This window comes from Cricetulus griseus, chromosome 2 (assembly GCF_003668045.3).
Source record: "Cricetulus griseus strain 17A/GY chromosome 2, alternate assembly CriGri-PICRH-1.0, whole genome shotgun sequence".
In the NCBI taxonomy this organism is placed as follows: domain Eukaryota; kingdom Metazoa; phylum Chordata; class Mammalia; order Rodentia; family Cricetidae; genus Cricetulus; species Cricetulus griseus.
The window spans coordinates 455,813,905-455,829,104 of record NC_048595.1 but is presented as its reverse complement, the minus strand read 5'-3'; the positions used below and the strand labels follow the sequence as shown (position 1 = coordinate 455,829,104).

Here is a 15,200-nt window from a genome sequence, read left to right as displayed (position 1 = left end):
AATTTTTGTATTACACCTTTCCAAATATGGGCAAAAGCCTTGGAAGACATGTGAAAAAGATCAGTGGGTTTTGTTTGCATAAAGCTTTAAACTACACAATGATGAAAGACATGAAAAAAGTCTAAATGTCAACAGAATGTTTGGAGTGATTATTTTCAACACTCGTGGCAGCAAATAGCCTTCTGGTTGTGATATATACAGACTTGATACAGATTAATAAGCATAATGCAAAGAGCCCATCAGGTGGAGGCAAAATGATGGGTATGAGGGTGCAACTCAGAAAGAACTCTAGCTGCCCTAGAAGCATGTGGTAGCCTACCTACTAAATTTAAATAATGAACTACAGAAATCCAAATAGGGACTAAATTTGTTTAATTTCATTAAACTTGTCTGATAGTGTATGATTTGTATAATGTATAGCTTGACCAGAGGCATGGAGAAATGTGTACATATATAGACCATTGGTGGGAAATAGATGTTGCCCCTTTGTAGGCAATCTGAAATTACCCACAACAATTTAAACATTGGATACTGAACCTATTTCTAAAGGTCTATCAGTAAGTAATACTCCCAAATGCATAGAATGTAGGCAACGCATCTCATGAATTTTACCTCTCAGTCATCAATAGTTAATTCTAGACCTATGGCCAAGAGACTTACATATCTGTAGGTTTGTACTCAATATGCATAAGACATTGGAAGAAGGCAAGAACCACAAAATGAATCAGACTTTCTCTACTAGAAGCAACTGTCCCATCAACAGCTGTGGAAAGAAGCAGGTCAGTGCCAAACCCAAAGCTCAGGTTCGAGTGTGACTCATGGAGAAAGTTAAGCTTGACTCATTGTAAAGCAGAGTGGTCCCAGTGGTCCCCAAATGGCTGATGGGGCCATTTGTGTTAAGGGTTGAAATATCTCAAGATCATGAGCCTGGATAACTGTGTGTACTTGGTCACCATTGTCTGAGCGTGGTAGTCTTAAGAAGCAGGAGTTGAGGGGGCACGTGAGGAGGTTAGCTTCAATATCCATTACCTCGTCAAAGTTGTGACTGTACTAAAGCTTTCAGAATAAAAATAAGTACAGAAGTGTTCAACATAAAGCAACCTTCCCACTTTTTCTTTCAAGTAGTAACTACTACTAGGTGCTGTAGAGATAGCTCAGTAGTTAAGAGCACTGCTTTTACTTCTAGAGGACCTGAGTTCAATTCCTGGCACCCACATGGTAGCTGGCAGCCATCTGGAACTCCCACCCCAGAACTGATGCCCTCTTCTGGACTCTGTGGGTGCTGCCTGCATGTGTCACATGGACATAGAATCAGATGCTCATATAATAGACATAAGATAAAAATAAATAAACTCTTCAAAGAACCAAAGGAACTGTGGCTACCTCTGGATCTTATCCCAATATTATCTATTATTAATACTTCTTCTTGCTTTGTTTTTCTCCTGGATTTAATGGGCCATGGTCCTCCCTCAGTGGAGGGTTTTCCCCTCTGAGAACAGAGCCTTCTGAATTTTTCACACCACTCTACTTTTTGCTCCTATGCTTCTGCCCTCCTACAGCAGTTGCCCCCCCCCCATAGTGTACTTCTGCTGTTCTTTCAGTATTTCCTTCAAATACTATAGTTGCTTGTGAAGTACCTTGGCCCTTCTGACCCCAGAAATCAAATTTAATTATCCATCCCCTTGTGTTCACAGAGTAAATTGCTCAGACCCCAATTAAAGACCTATATTTTATGCTGGAAGCAATTACCATCAGCTCCTGCTCCCTAGAAGATCCCGGCCCCCTAAAAGGCCGTTCCATTTGTCTCTCTGTGAAACTGGCACTGTAGAATTGGAGGCTTTAAGGAGAAAGGGGGAGATAATTTTAGAAGATTCTAGGCATTTGACTGCAATCAGAAATCATCCAGTATAAGCAAGTGTTCCTTCCACCTCCCCAGTTTAACGCCTTTCGTCCCCATGACTTTATTCAGGTGTCTGGGAGTGTCCCGTAAAATTACTGGGGCCCACCAGAGGACAATTGGTAGTCTTCATAGTGGCTTCATTAAAACATTGACTGCCCTCAGCCAGCAATGGAGTACTTGTATAAAAGCTTCCCCAAACTTTTCTTCTGGGAGCCCTCCCTCTGCTTTTGCTGCTGCCTGGTGCCTACTAGGTACTTAATCAGTACTTGGGAAATGACCAGCTGAAAACACGAAATGCCAGAAAGAAGAGTCGTGTTCTAGCCTGAGCCTGGCAGGATGCTGTGGTGCATTGAACGATGATGCCCTGGTCACTGCTGTTCCCTAGCGCTGACCTGGCTGAGTTTTGTAATTTCTGATATTCAGACTCCTGCAGGTTTAGGGGATGGGAGCTACAAGCTTTCTGATACTTAATGCACATTTTTGCCTTTAGGGGTAGATAAGAGAATTCAAAATTTTGTGAAAGCATGAATTAGTATTTGTTTATATTTTGTAAGGACAGAGGATCAAGGTCTATAGTTTTTACCTAATTAATAAAGGGTTGAAGCTAAAAGACGGTTACAAATATCCTATCTGACTCAGATAGGGGCCACCTGGCAGTGGGCATTGAGCTGCTTGGTGAAGCCTTTGCTTGGCCTGGACCCCACTTTGCCAGAATGAGAATGTGTGCATGCTGTAGGGCACACCTGTGTTCTCCAGTAGTCTCTTCTGGAAAATATACCAAGTACCAAATGGTTCAGGTCACAGTGGGACCAGAAAGAAGAGTAAGACATCACTTGGTCCTTCAAAAGATAATGTAATTACAGGAAACATTCCTCTGCCTCTGACATATTTAAAGCATGGCTTAAGACTAAACAGTAGATTTACCGCATCCGTGACTCATCCCCAAGTAAAGCTCCTGGACCAGCTTCAGCCGGGATCTTTGGCTGCTCTGAGTTTGGAAAGCCAGACTTAGGATGCAGATTTGAGATTCTGGCCTGAGGTTCAGGCCAGACACCTGAATTCTCGTCAGAATCTTCCTCCCCAGCACCATCTTTATGTCTGCCCCCGAATTTCTAGCCCCAGCCTAACCCTCTCTCAGACCCTGGTTCCACCATACATTCGTATCCGCGCAAACATCTCAAATGTCTGCATTCACCCTTACAGGCACCCTCATTCATTCCATTCCTTTTCATTAAGTGGGGGTTGCCTTTCGAGCAGGGCCAAAACAGGGCCACTCCTTGGCTCCTCCATACTGGTGGTCCATCGCTGGCTGGCTGCTGTCTAATTTATTCCTGTCACCGCTCTGTTCCTTTCTTGCTGCCCCACACTCCTCCTTCAGTCTGAGAAGTTGACCCTATTCTGTCATCCACACCACAGCTTTAGCCACTGGATTCTACCACACTTCCCAGTGGCTTCTCTACTCCCTTTATGAACCCCTTCAATGAAACAAAAGTCCCACCTGCCGGTCAAGAGGGTATTTTTTTATTAAACAAGTCAGATTGCTTTATTTCCACACCAGAAAGGTTCAGGTTCCTTGTTGGATGTATCCAAGTGTTCCATCTTAGTGTACAGAATCGAGCACAAAGAAGCCCATGCCAAACACTCTAACCTGCAGAGCCCACACAGGCCCTCTGTTTGTTCATTCCTTGGGTCCAGGGGCCCTCTTGCTGCAGGACTTAATCCAAGTTCTACTCTCAAATTCGTGGCCAGATAAGTCCTTTATAGTGTTCAAGTCCTTTCGGGTTTGTCAACATGTCTTTCCTCAGGAATTTTGAAGGGCTTTGTGGATCTTTCTCTCTGACGAAGCTTCTTATATTGGCATTGTGTCTGTTTCTTCCACAGTTAGTGTCTTCTTTAACTGGTATGTTCTTCTTGTTGGGTTCCTGAGTTCCACCACCACACCCAGTCCAATCCTTCACTTTCTAAAGTCAGGGCCTGGTCCGTCTGCTAGCCACAGACAGCATCAGCATCCAACTAGGATGTAAACACAATCAGCCGGTGTGAAGGTCTAAAGAGCGCAGCACAGAGACGACTTGGCACTGCTCTGGACTGGTGAGCAAGAGCAGAATCCAGAAGGCCCCCGTAAGTGTCAATGGGGCCATGCAGGCATGTCACCTCACAGAGCAGAGGACAGAATTATGCAGTGTCATGTCTTCAGAAGCGCAGCCAGAGAGGCAGGCGACCACAGGTCTGAGGGAAGAAGCTGGGCTTTTTCACGCTCGCTATGCCAAAGTCTAGACAGTAGAGTGGACAGGAAGATAATGAACTTGTCCTTTGTAGACTGTTCTCATCTCTGTAATTATCTCATCAAAACTGAGGTTGCAATCACCTTCCCCTACCATCCTGTTTGCCCAGCAGGGCAGGTACAGCATCTCAGTTTCCAAGGAGACCCCGCCCCCAGAACACAGTGCTGGGCACGTTTGGAAGCCCTCTACCAATGTTTCAAGTGTGTAAGTGAATGAATGGATGCATGGTGGAGAGCGGTTACACCTGCCACACTCCACTCCTGAGGGGTCAGGGATGGAGAGCTAAGCTAGGAAGCTGGATGGAGGAGGCTCCACCACAGTCGTCCCTGGCTGCTGGGAGAGAGCTGGTTTCTTGCCTTCTCAACTTCCTCAGCCTCTGAAGAGCCATCCGTCAGTGAGAGGGTTAACCAGAACTGCCTGACTCTGGTAACACCACCTACTGCAGTGATTAATATACATGGCAAACACTCCCTTGCCAAAGCTCAGGTGATTCAATCTAAACATTCTTTCAAAGAGGTCTTCTTAATTATAATGACATGGTGTAAATATAAGAAAAAAAAAGAATGTCAATTATCACTCCGTATAATAACAGTGTTAGTGTTCTTGCACATAAATTACAAGTAGCTTTACCTATTTAGAAGCATGAAAAGTGCTCAGTTTTGCAATTTAAAACTTTTGAATATGCCACATTTAAAAATTATGTCATTACAACTAGTAGAAGTTAGTAATCACCACTAAAGTGCGCGCTCTAGAGCGACTGATGAACTCTCACGCCGAAACCCTTCTTTAAAAAATCACTTGAAAAGGCAAAATTTAAAGGCACCTATGTTTCATTTATTTTCAAACATTCCAGCCTCATCCAAAATGAGAATGTCTATTCCATGGCAACTATCGTGAAAATACCCAGAGTCACACTGGCTGGGGGACAGCTGCTAGTCACTCATAGCCATTTAAACCTCAATTTTATTTGATTAAGATTAAATGAAATTTTCAATTCTTAGTGTCAATAGCCACATTTTGCATTCTCAATGGCCCCATAGAGCATGTGGCCACCATGTTGATTAATAGGGAATAGAAAATTTCTCCCATGACAGACAGTTCTGTTGGACAGTGTTACTCTGAAAGATGTCAATGACTGACCCATAATCGCTGTCCATTTGCAGCACCAAGACTTACTGGCATGTGTCTGGGACTTATTTTTGGAGCAGCCACATGGACAGAAATACTTCAATGTGGCCTTGTTTGTGAAATACAAGTGTCCCATTCATGTCCAAATCAGATAATGGCCAAAGATTAGAGATGGGGCCTCTATCTTGCCAGTGCCCATCAGTCTGAGCCGGTTGCCAACTTGGACTTTTTTTTCTAAATCAGCTCTCAGGACACATTGAAACCATACAATTTCACTGTGTCAGACCATGCTGAACCCATCTTTCACATTCTAACCTACTGGCTTTAAGTCCCTCCCTCTAGAGAGGTAACGACTCAGAAGGTCAGGCTGAGTTCTTATGTGTCTTCACTCAAGGTTGGAAGCAGCCTCCCATCAGAAGGCTTGTTGGATAAAAGATGAGATTGACATCTGTCTTCTCTGGCATCACCACCATGTTCTTATTCCTTTACAGATCACCTACAAAGCAGTCAGCTCCTTTGACCCAGAAATAGATTTATCCAACCAAAGTGGAAGAGTTTCAAAACTAGGAAATGAAACCCATTTTCTGTTCTTTGGCCTGTATCCTGGAACTACATACTCCTTCACCATCAGAGCCAGCACAGCAAAGGGGTTTGGACCTCCAGCAACAAACCAGTTCACCACCAAGATATCAGGTATTATATATTGATGAGTTAATGCCGTTCACCAGAAGGGTGGCTTGTGCCTTTTCATTGCTGCTATCAAGAATGCAATGATAAAACATAATGATAAATTTCATTATCATAACTCTTGGTGCCTAAAAAAGACCTGGAGGCTAAAATAAAATGCTTTGTGTTTTTAGCATCTGAGTGTATAGCCCTCCTGGATTAGTGCATGGCCAGTGTTTTAGCAGTTTGTCTTGAAGGGCTCGATTATAAAGCAGAAGGTTCTGGTGAGGTCCTCTAGCCCCCTTGGCAATTCTGGGTCACCAGAGCAGCAGTGTTGGAGAGACTCTGACGTAAGCCATGAACTCAGCAAAAAAGCAGCGCCTGTGTTCCGCTGTCCCGAGGACCTACTTTGTTAGTTGTTTTCCATCCTGCCTAGAGAGGACATGCATGCCATCAAAGACTCAGCTCTTTACAGACCCAGTTATATCACCCAACAAAAGATATAATTTGTAGAATATTTCTGGCATGCTCTTCTGTGCAGAAAATGCCTGCATTCCTTAAACAGGAGGAAATGAAGTTGCCATCTGGATATGTAACCACAATAAACAGAATTCCATGAGCATTTCCTTTTTTCTTCCTCCCTTGTCTGTCTACGAGTGGCAAAACATTTAGGTTTTGGCTTGAACTTTTTGTAGTGTGTTTTGTCAGTCATCCTTCTGTCACTGTGACAAAATGCTGGGGAAGGGGAGGGGGAGGGAGGGAGGGCAAGTGAGCAACTTGAAAGAGGAAAACTTTATTTTAGCTCACGGTTTGGAGGTCTCAGGTCATGGTTGACTGGCCTCACCGCTCTGGGTCTGAGAAGACACTACACATCTTGGTGAGAAGCAAGATAGAGCATAGATGTACTCCTCTTGGTGACTGGGAAGCAGAGAGAAGAAAGGGAAGGTGCCAGAAGAAATGTACCCTCCAAAACCTCTCCCTCTGGGTCTCATCAGTCTAAAAAGGCTGACTGCTGCCTCCAAATATCCATTCAGGTTTGAACCTGTCAGTCACTCGATCCTTTGATAAGATTTGCAGGCTCCTGATCTACTCAGTACTCAGTAGTACCATATACTAAGCACCAAGCTTTCAGCATATCAGCCCCGTGGTGGCAATTTTATATCCAAACAGTAACAGCTATAAAGAAGCAGGGGACAGCAGACAAGTTAACCAACTCCAAGGGCCAGCTCAGTGACATTCAGCATGTGTTTATGATACTTCATCCTTGGCCCTGTAAACTGTTTCATTTGAAACAGAAGGAAATCAGTGTCCAAAATTAGTGTAATTTAAGTGTTCTAGTAGGCATGGAGGGAAGGGGTTTTTATGAAATTATAATTTGGGGCTAAAGAGATGGCTCAGCAGTTAAGAGCACTGACTGCTCAGAGGACGCAGGTTCAATCCCCAGTACCCACATGACAGCTCAAAACTGTCTGTAACTCTAGTTCCAGGGGACCCAATACCCATGGCTTAACACCAATGCACATAAAATAAAAAATAAATTTTAAAGAACAGAAAAAGAAATGATAACTTAAGGGATATTTCATAGGTCATGAGGTTTTCCTGTGCACAAATTTGACTGAAGGTTCAATATACATCATTAGGCCATAGGACAATGCATGGTTTGAAAATGAGTTTTCTTTGGGAGGTTAAAAATTACATAGATGGGCAAACATATTCACAGGACTGCTATTGGTATTGGATAAAAAAGACTGCATCCTGGGGTACTTCTAATGTATTTCCTCTGATCTTAAGTGAATATATCACTATTAATATGATATCATCTATTATATCAGTTTCTCATGGTGACTCAAAGAGGAAATATATGCCAATGTGTATTACTTCCAAGTAAGTTTTATTATGTTCCCCAGTTGAGAGCATAGTCTGTATTATCATAAGAGAGAAGTTCCATTAGAAAAATAATTAAGTCTTCCCATATATTATATAAAAATTCCAATGAATATGAGTCTGGCCACCTCGAGTTCATATAATTCTATCCCAAAGCAAAGAAACTTGACATTTCAGTTGCCCTATACAAGCTCATCAAAAGTAATGATTTGACTTTTATGGTATTAAAACCACATTGCTATGCTTGGTTCCTAGCTACTTGGGAGGCCTTGGCAGGATTGCTTAAACCCAGGATTTCAGGGCCAGCCTCAGCAAACAGAGCAAGGCCTCAGCTCAGGCAAGAGGACATGGGAAGGGAATTAGGTTACAGTTCCTGAGCCCTGTTCTCTATTTTTGTGGACCTAAGAGAGAGAACTATGCTTGTATCCAACACGCAACTGCATGATGTGAAGTAACTCTTAAGGGAATCAGAGTTGATTTTGAATGTTTAGAAAAACTTAATAAATGTGACTGATAAATAACTCACATCTCCTAAATAGAAAGTTTTTTTTCCATGTAAGACTGTTGAGAAGTCTGCTCACAGAAAGCGATCTCTATCTGTCACATCAGGTACCTCTGCATACATGTGGTAGCGACTGGCAGCTACCGAGTAGCAATCCATGCCAGTCTGTCGGAGGGGGTTAGTTATTGAAGTGCACACTTTCTAGGCTATGCTGACACAACATCTCTATAAAAGAGAGAATGCCAGAAATGACTAAGGAGAGTCCATTGCTGAGAACTGTTGACATTTGATAGCTGGGAGAGGAAGAATCATTCTTTTGATTTTTTGTTTTTTAATCTGTGGCCATCAGTAGATTTCCTGTGCTCCAATGGATGGGCCCTCACCCACCCAAGTATGGGTGACACTAACTGAATTTAGTAAGTTGTTGTTTAAATAAAAGAGGAAGGAGGAAGGGAGGAAAGGAGGGAGGGAGGGAGAAAGGAAGGAAGGAAGGACATGAAGTTGGGAAGGATTTGTAGGAAGGAAAATAGGAAATAGATATGACCATGTTTCATTGTATCAAAGTGTAAAGTTCCCAAGAATAAAGAAAAAATCCTTTTAAAACATTTCCCTGTTAGAAAGAACTCAAGTTTGTGGACTATCTGGAGATCAGGGTTTTTTGAACAACATAATCCATTGTCCCTGTTTTAAGAGATGCCTAAACTAAAACTTCAGAGAGGATTAATGTATCTTCTTTTCCTTTCCCATTTTTTTTCATTCAAAGTCTGATGAAGCCCAGGCTGGTCTCAAATTTACCATGTAGCTGAGAGTGGCCATGATCCTCTTGCCTCTGCCTGTGTCACTGTGCCCCGTTTGTGTGATGCTGGGATTGAACCTGGCACTTTGTGTATGACAGGCAAGCATTCTACCTACTGAGTGTACCTATACCATGTACAGAGAGAAAGCCGAGCCCAAGCTGTTCTTCCTTCATTTCTCATGTGCTTCCCACTGCCCTGATTCTCCCAAGAGTCCTCCAAGTCATCACTAATCTCCTACAATAAGTCTCTCTGTCTCCCAACATCCTCCTTAAACCCTAGGATGGGTCTTTAGTACATGAAAAAACTTGACTTTAAAGGGAGAACCATGGTGTTCAGTTTTATGGTGCTGGTGACTACTCAAAACTTTATACGCCTTTAAGACACATTGTGTATTTCCATCACAGGACACATATTCTAAGACGATGTGTTAGCAACAGCATACTATGAGCAGATAGGATGGGCAGAGATGGGAAAATTGAGCATCACTAACCCTCATCAGCCCTTTCTGCCCCTGGCCATCCTCAGCTCAGGATTGGACAGATTGTTTGACTTGAACAAATAGCCCTGTTATTTTGTGTCTGGAATACATGTATGTAAACATTGGGTGTGGTCAATTGATAGTTATCATTTGATCAGTGTCCTTTGTAAAAAGAAGTAAAACATCACTAAGGAGATAAACAAGAAATAATGGTCTCCCATCTAATCCCCTTTCCCTAGCACCATCCATGCCAGCGTATGAATTTGAGACACCTTTGAATCAGACTGACAATACGGTGACAGTGATGTTGAAACCTGCCCAAAGCAGAGGGGCACCTGTCAGGTAAGGGGCAGAGGGAGGGCCACGCTGGCTTTCAGGGAAGGAAGCTCCAGCCATGGTCACTACTTTCTCCAGTGTTTTCTAGAGTTTCCATCCTGTTTCTTCATTCAGTCTCCTTAAAGGAGATAACTGAGCAAGATGAAGGGGCCGCCATGAAAGGGTGTATGAGTACCTACCATGTCCTCCAATAGAAGAAGGTTATTCTTTGGATGATGGGGAAAAGCTCTAGTCTCTGTAACCAAGTGGTTTGACTCTCAAATAATAACTGCCTACTGCAGTTCAGGCACCCAGGGGCAGAAGACATGTCTTCCAAAGCTTTAAATGGGGTAGGTTTTTAAAAATTATTTTTAAGCTGACCAATTTCTCAAGTGTATATTTAATGTATGATGTTTTGAAAGGAAAGAAAGTAGGAAAAAATCATGAAGTCTTTATATGAAATTAAGATTATTAACAGAATCTAGGCCCAATTACTCATTCCATTATGGTTTATGTAAATAAGAAACTACAAAGTAGGACCCTCACAGTAAATGAATTCAAAAAGGTATTTATTTTTCCTAGGAAGAATACAAAATAATTCCAGGAGTGGACTCATTCTAAGATCACTAGTCTCTATACTTGTAAATTTATTCTTATTTCAGTGGCATTTGGAGATTTAACTTTTGCCTATCTGAACAGATGTCATCCCGTTAATCTCTCATTCTAGATAGCATACCCCCATAGAAGCATCTCCGTCCATAGTACAGGCTGTGTGCACTTTGTCTCTGGGCTTCTTTTGGAGAAATTGGTCTGACAAGCCTTTTAAAACCTAACTACATGTGATCACATTTCTACTTCCATGCAAGGCAAATAGTTGGGCTTTGTTCTGCTTGGTAACACACACAGGTCTGGTTTCATGGAGTCAAAGGTCATCAGAGAATATTATTGGTTGATTAGGGTAGAATTTGGAAATCTATATTCAAAACAGCTCAAGAATTCTGTAAGAACAACTGGTGTTCTCTTCTGTTGGATTACATGTCACAGTCCCTCCTTGAGGCATTTATGCTAATCCAAAGGAGCAGTTAGCTAGAACAATGAACACAGACACACTCTTCCTCAATGTTTATGTTGTTGCCATGTGAGGGGGGGGGAGTGTTACTTGACACTCAAAGCACACATTTCGCAGGTGCTGTCCAGGACACGTGTATTCTTACAGCCATGGGTCAGGCATTTTTACATTTCAAATACCTGCTTGTCCATTAATGAAAATGTATGCTCTGGCAAGAGCCTTGGGAACATCACTTATTTTCTGACCAAACTGGTGACTTTTCCAGACTCAGCAATAATGAGGACAGTATTGTTTTTTCTGTGAGGTATCAAGGTCAGAGGGTCAGTGGTCAACAAGATTCATGCCCACAAATGGAAGGAATCGAGGATGCTAAGGGTCCCTCCAAACCAGCTAGCGGTGCTCTCTTGGGTCCTACAAAGCCTTGCTTTCTACCTTCTGTCCTCCCAGACACCTACCCACGTCCCCACGTGGGTCTTTCAAAATCTATGCTTTGAAGTAGTTTCTCTTTGATCCTTCTATCTTTTTTCCTTCCCATTTTCTATTATTTTTCTTACTAAGTTCTTGATTCATTCTTTATTTTTATACATTTGTTCTGCTTTTGCAGGCCTTAATGGTTAGTTCTAGAAAAGCTTATGCTTTCTATTCTTATATCTGTTAATACACACACACACACACACACACACACACACACTTGAACGCTTATCAGACTCCTACACAGAGAGCCTATTCCACAGACTGTAAGGTCAACTTTATGAAACCCATCTCTCTTAAATATAAGAAGGCTTGAGTTTCCACAGTGGTCACAAAGTCTTCAAGTTCCAAAGTGCTCTGACCACTGTGGAAACCTAAATCTTCTCCCCAAGTTGACTAGAAGAATGCTGTTTTCAAATGGGCAGATTGTCTCGCACACGTTTGAGAGGGGAAACAATCACAGCCTCACCTGTCAAGGTTTTATTCTTCATCCTTTCATAACAGCAAATGTTCCCTTCAGGAGACACACTGTGTAGAACAACATAGTGGCCTGATTATCCATTGAAAAGATAGAAGACCCATGTAGCTGCCAAGACTGCTTTGGAAGAAAATTTCCACAGTTCCCGCAAAATGAATAGGATTTGTTAAGCTCTCAATTTCCTTTAATGTTTAGAGAGATAAGAAGTCTGATTGAGAAATCATATGGACCTACAATAGAAAGCCATTGTGTAGATTAAAACACTGAGCACATCTGGAAATTTGCAAAATGCACATGAAATCATCAAACTGCCATACAAAAATCGCCTCCCAAATGATAAAACAAAAGCGAGAATGAAGCGAGGAAAGGAGGAAACATCTGTTTGCCTTCCTGGGTTTTGAACAGTATTGTGTGTTCAAAAAAATACGACCAAAAATACGCGTGATTTCCATTGATTTGATCTCTCTTTGATCCACATTCACCGGTGTTGGGATTCATTTCTCCTTCGTTTGTATTCTTCCCTGGGTGGGTTTGTGGTGTATCGATTCTACTCTCAGCTTGTTTAAGACAGATTCCACAAAACTTCACATAGCTCTTCGTGTAAATGATTGGTGTCTTTTTATTGACCAACATATCAGCTCTGTCACATAAAATTATTTAAATCCAGAGATAGCTAAGAAGAACAAAAATCCCATCATTCCAGCCAGCAAACTAGCACCAGGAAAAGAATTTAAATGTCTTTATATGGATTCAGTTAGTTCCTCAACGGGACAGGGAAGGGTTTAATTTTCTTTTACTTGATTAGAGTTGTCTCATTTCTGCCTTCTCTCCATCATTCACTCTGCATAAGCATGACCCAGTAGAGAAAACCCCTGGAATTTGGCAGAAAGGAAGCAACTAAATAAAGGATGAGTTGTATGTAAACTGTTGCAGTTTTCTTATGCTAACAAGAGTGCTTGGTGGTGGTGGTGGTGGTGGTAGTGGTGGTGGTGGTGTGTGTGTATACATGTATGCACATCTATGTGTGTGTATACATGTGTGCATATGTGTGTGCGTGTGTGTATACATGCATGTGTTCATGTCAAGGGAAAGTAGACAGTGGAGGAATTCTATCTACTTTCAGAAAGCACTGTATGAGGGAAGTTTCTCTGACTTGGTCTGCTTGCCCCCAGCTAGTCATCGGACATGGTGACTGGTAAGGAGGGTCAGCACGAGCATGCCTGTGAGCCCAGGTCACCTCAGAAAAGAGAGTCATGGCATGGCAAGTATCGGTGAAAGACAGAAGAGGGGCAGACACCCCACTTGAAGATGCTTCCCATGTTAGAAATGATGTTGACTTACAGGTGATGATATTTGAAAACATGGCGACTGTGAAGCATAAACAGGGTGGGTTTGACACAGTTTATGGCAGGAGTGGCCCATTTGTTTGTCTCTCTGCCCTTGGCTCTGAAAGAATCTTCCATCAACACTATCTATTTGGTGCGTACAAATGTGCCATCGTCACAGGGTTCTTCTGAGGGTTGAGGGAGCCAGTATGTTTTAAAGTAGCCTGTCCATACTAACGGCTGCACAGGGTGTGTGCCCGCTGTGCTTCTTCATAAAAACACCAGGAGGCCATGTGGACGGGCCCCAGTCCTCCAGCCTCTCTTCTGCCTCATTTTATTCAAACCCCAAATCATGGAAAATAGAATCTTACTTAAAAATTGAACATCTGACAGTTGTGTCCATCAGCAAAATTATAAATGCAACTTCTGTAGTTCTCATTTCCATGCTGCACCTTAATATTTGATGGCATGCTGCAATCTTTGTGCTTGAGCAGGTGACTGGGACTTGATCTCAAAGGAACAAGTTCTCCTGACTCCATCTGTATATGAAAGCTCTTAAGAAAAGGCAGTGGCCTCTCTTGTTTCTTCCCCAGCCAGTGCCTAGCCATATCTATCATCTGCTCTGTTGCGTAAACTCAGCTGTGAAGCAAAGGGAACTGCTTCTTTGCCTCTGTGGGACAGTAAACTCCACGATGAGGGGTGCCTGGGAAGGGTGACTCAGAAGCAGCTGGCATTCTTGCTCTTTACCACAGTGAGTCTCTTCCCAGCTTCTTGAAGATGGGAATTTGTGAATCCCATCCCATTGGGACACCTCTTTCTAATTATGTTGAAATCCATTCCCTACATTCCATAGTTTTGTCTTTTCATCAGTCTTCGGTTAAACTCTAGGTATGAGGAGCCAGCTAAGTAGCAATTTGAAAATGTGTTTTAGTTCTTACAGTTGACTCACATAGGTGTGCACCTCTGGTTGTGGCTTTCTTGATGAGTCAACTGGGCCCACAGTTAGTCACTTGTGGCCACACTCTGCACACTCATTCCACTCATGAGGCACTTACCAAGTCGGTGTCTACTGTGGCTTGAAGAGATGTGTGGTTTCATGTCACTGTCATGAACTTTGCCACTGGAGGTCAGACTGAGTCATAGTGTAAACCCAAAGAAAGAGGATTCCTGAATGGAATCCACCTTCCTTCCTGTCTGCTCATCGCGGTGCAGATACTCACAAAGAACAAAAAGCCATTCTCTCGTTAAACCTCACCTTTTCAGATGCCAGAATTCTCTTGTTTGATGATCATTTATTATAGCCTAATCTCCTCAGGGTGTGATCAGAAACTGACAAGTCCCTCACTGCCCACCACCCCCTTCCATACATTTTTAGGGAGTTTACTTACATTAAAGATGAGATTCCAGAATCCTGTGTGCTGCCAGGGATCAAAGGTCATTTTTTTTATCAATGATGCTTTTTGGGTGACCATGTCAGTCACCTTTTTGAAAATTCATTTTGGAAGCAATTTGTTCTTCAAGAATCCTTTGTAACAAGCTTTAAAAATTGCAGAGAAGAGATCATAGAAACAACAATAATAATTAATAATAACAATAATAACTAACAATCATAAGTGTGTTATGGCATTTATACAATGAAATTTAAATTACCTTTGCCTCCAACTCTTATTTAATCATACCTTTATACATAAAAATATACCACAACCATTTCCCTTTTCAAAATTCCTTTTCTTCTATATAATCTTCCACATGGGGTCCGTGTATTAGATCCAAGTTCCTGTCTCTTGGCCAGGGCCTCCCTCACACTGCAAGTCACCACAACACGTACTGTTTTGAGTTGGCCTTTACAATTTGAATGGACATTGAACTGTATGCTAAATTATGAGAAATTATAGACCCGAG

General features: G+C 42.3%; 1 protein-coding gene across 4 annotated transcripts in view; it reads left to right on the top strand.

Moving 5' to 3' along the window:
• The window catches only part of Ptprm (protein tyrosine phosphatase receptor type M), a 677,957-nt gene that overhangs the window by 408,920 nt on the left and 253,837 nt on the right, over window positions 1-15,200 (top strand). For all 4 annotated transcript variants that reach the window (XM_027397791.2, XM_027397790.2, XM_027397789.2 and 1 more), the window contains exons 10-11: window positions 5,805-6,006; window positions 9,880-9,982. In XM_027397791.2, coding sequence (XP_027253592.1) covers window positions 5,805-6,006; window positions 9,880-9,982 — 305 coding nt within the window. The remainder of the gene's footprint in view (window positions 1-5,804; window positions 6,007-9,879; window positions 9,983-15,200) is intronic.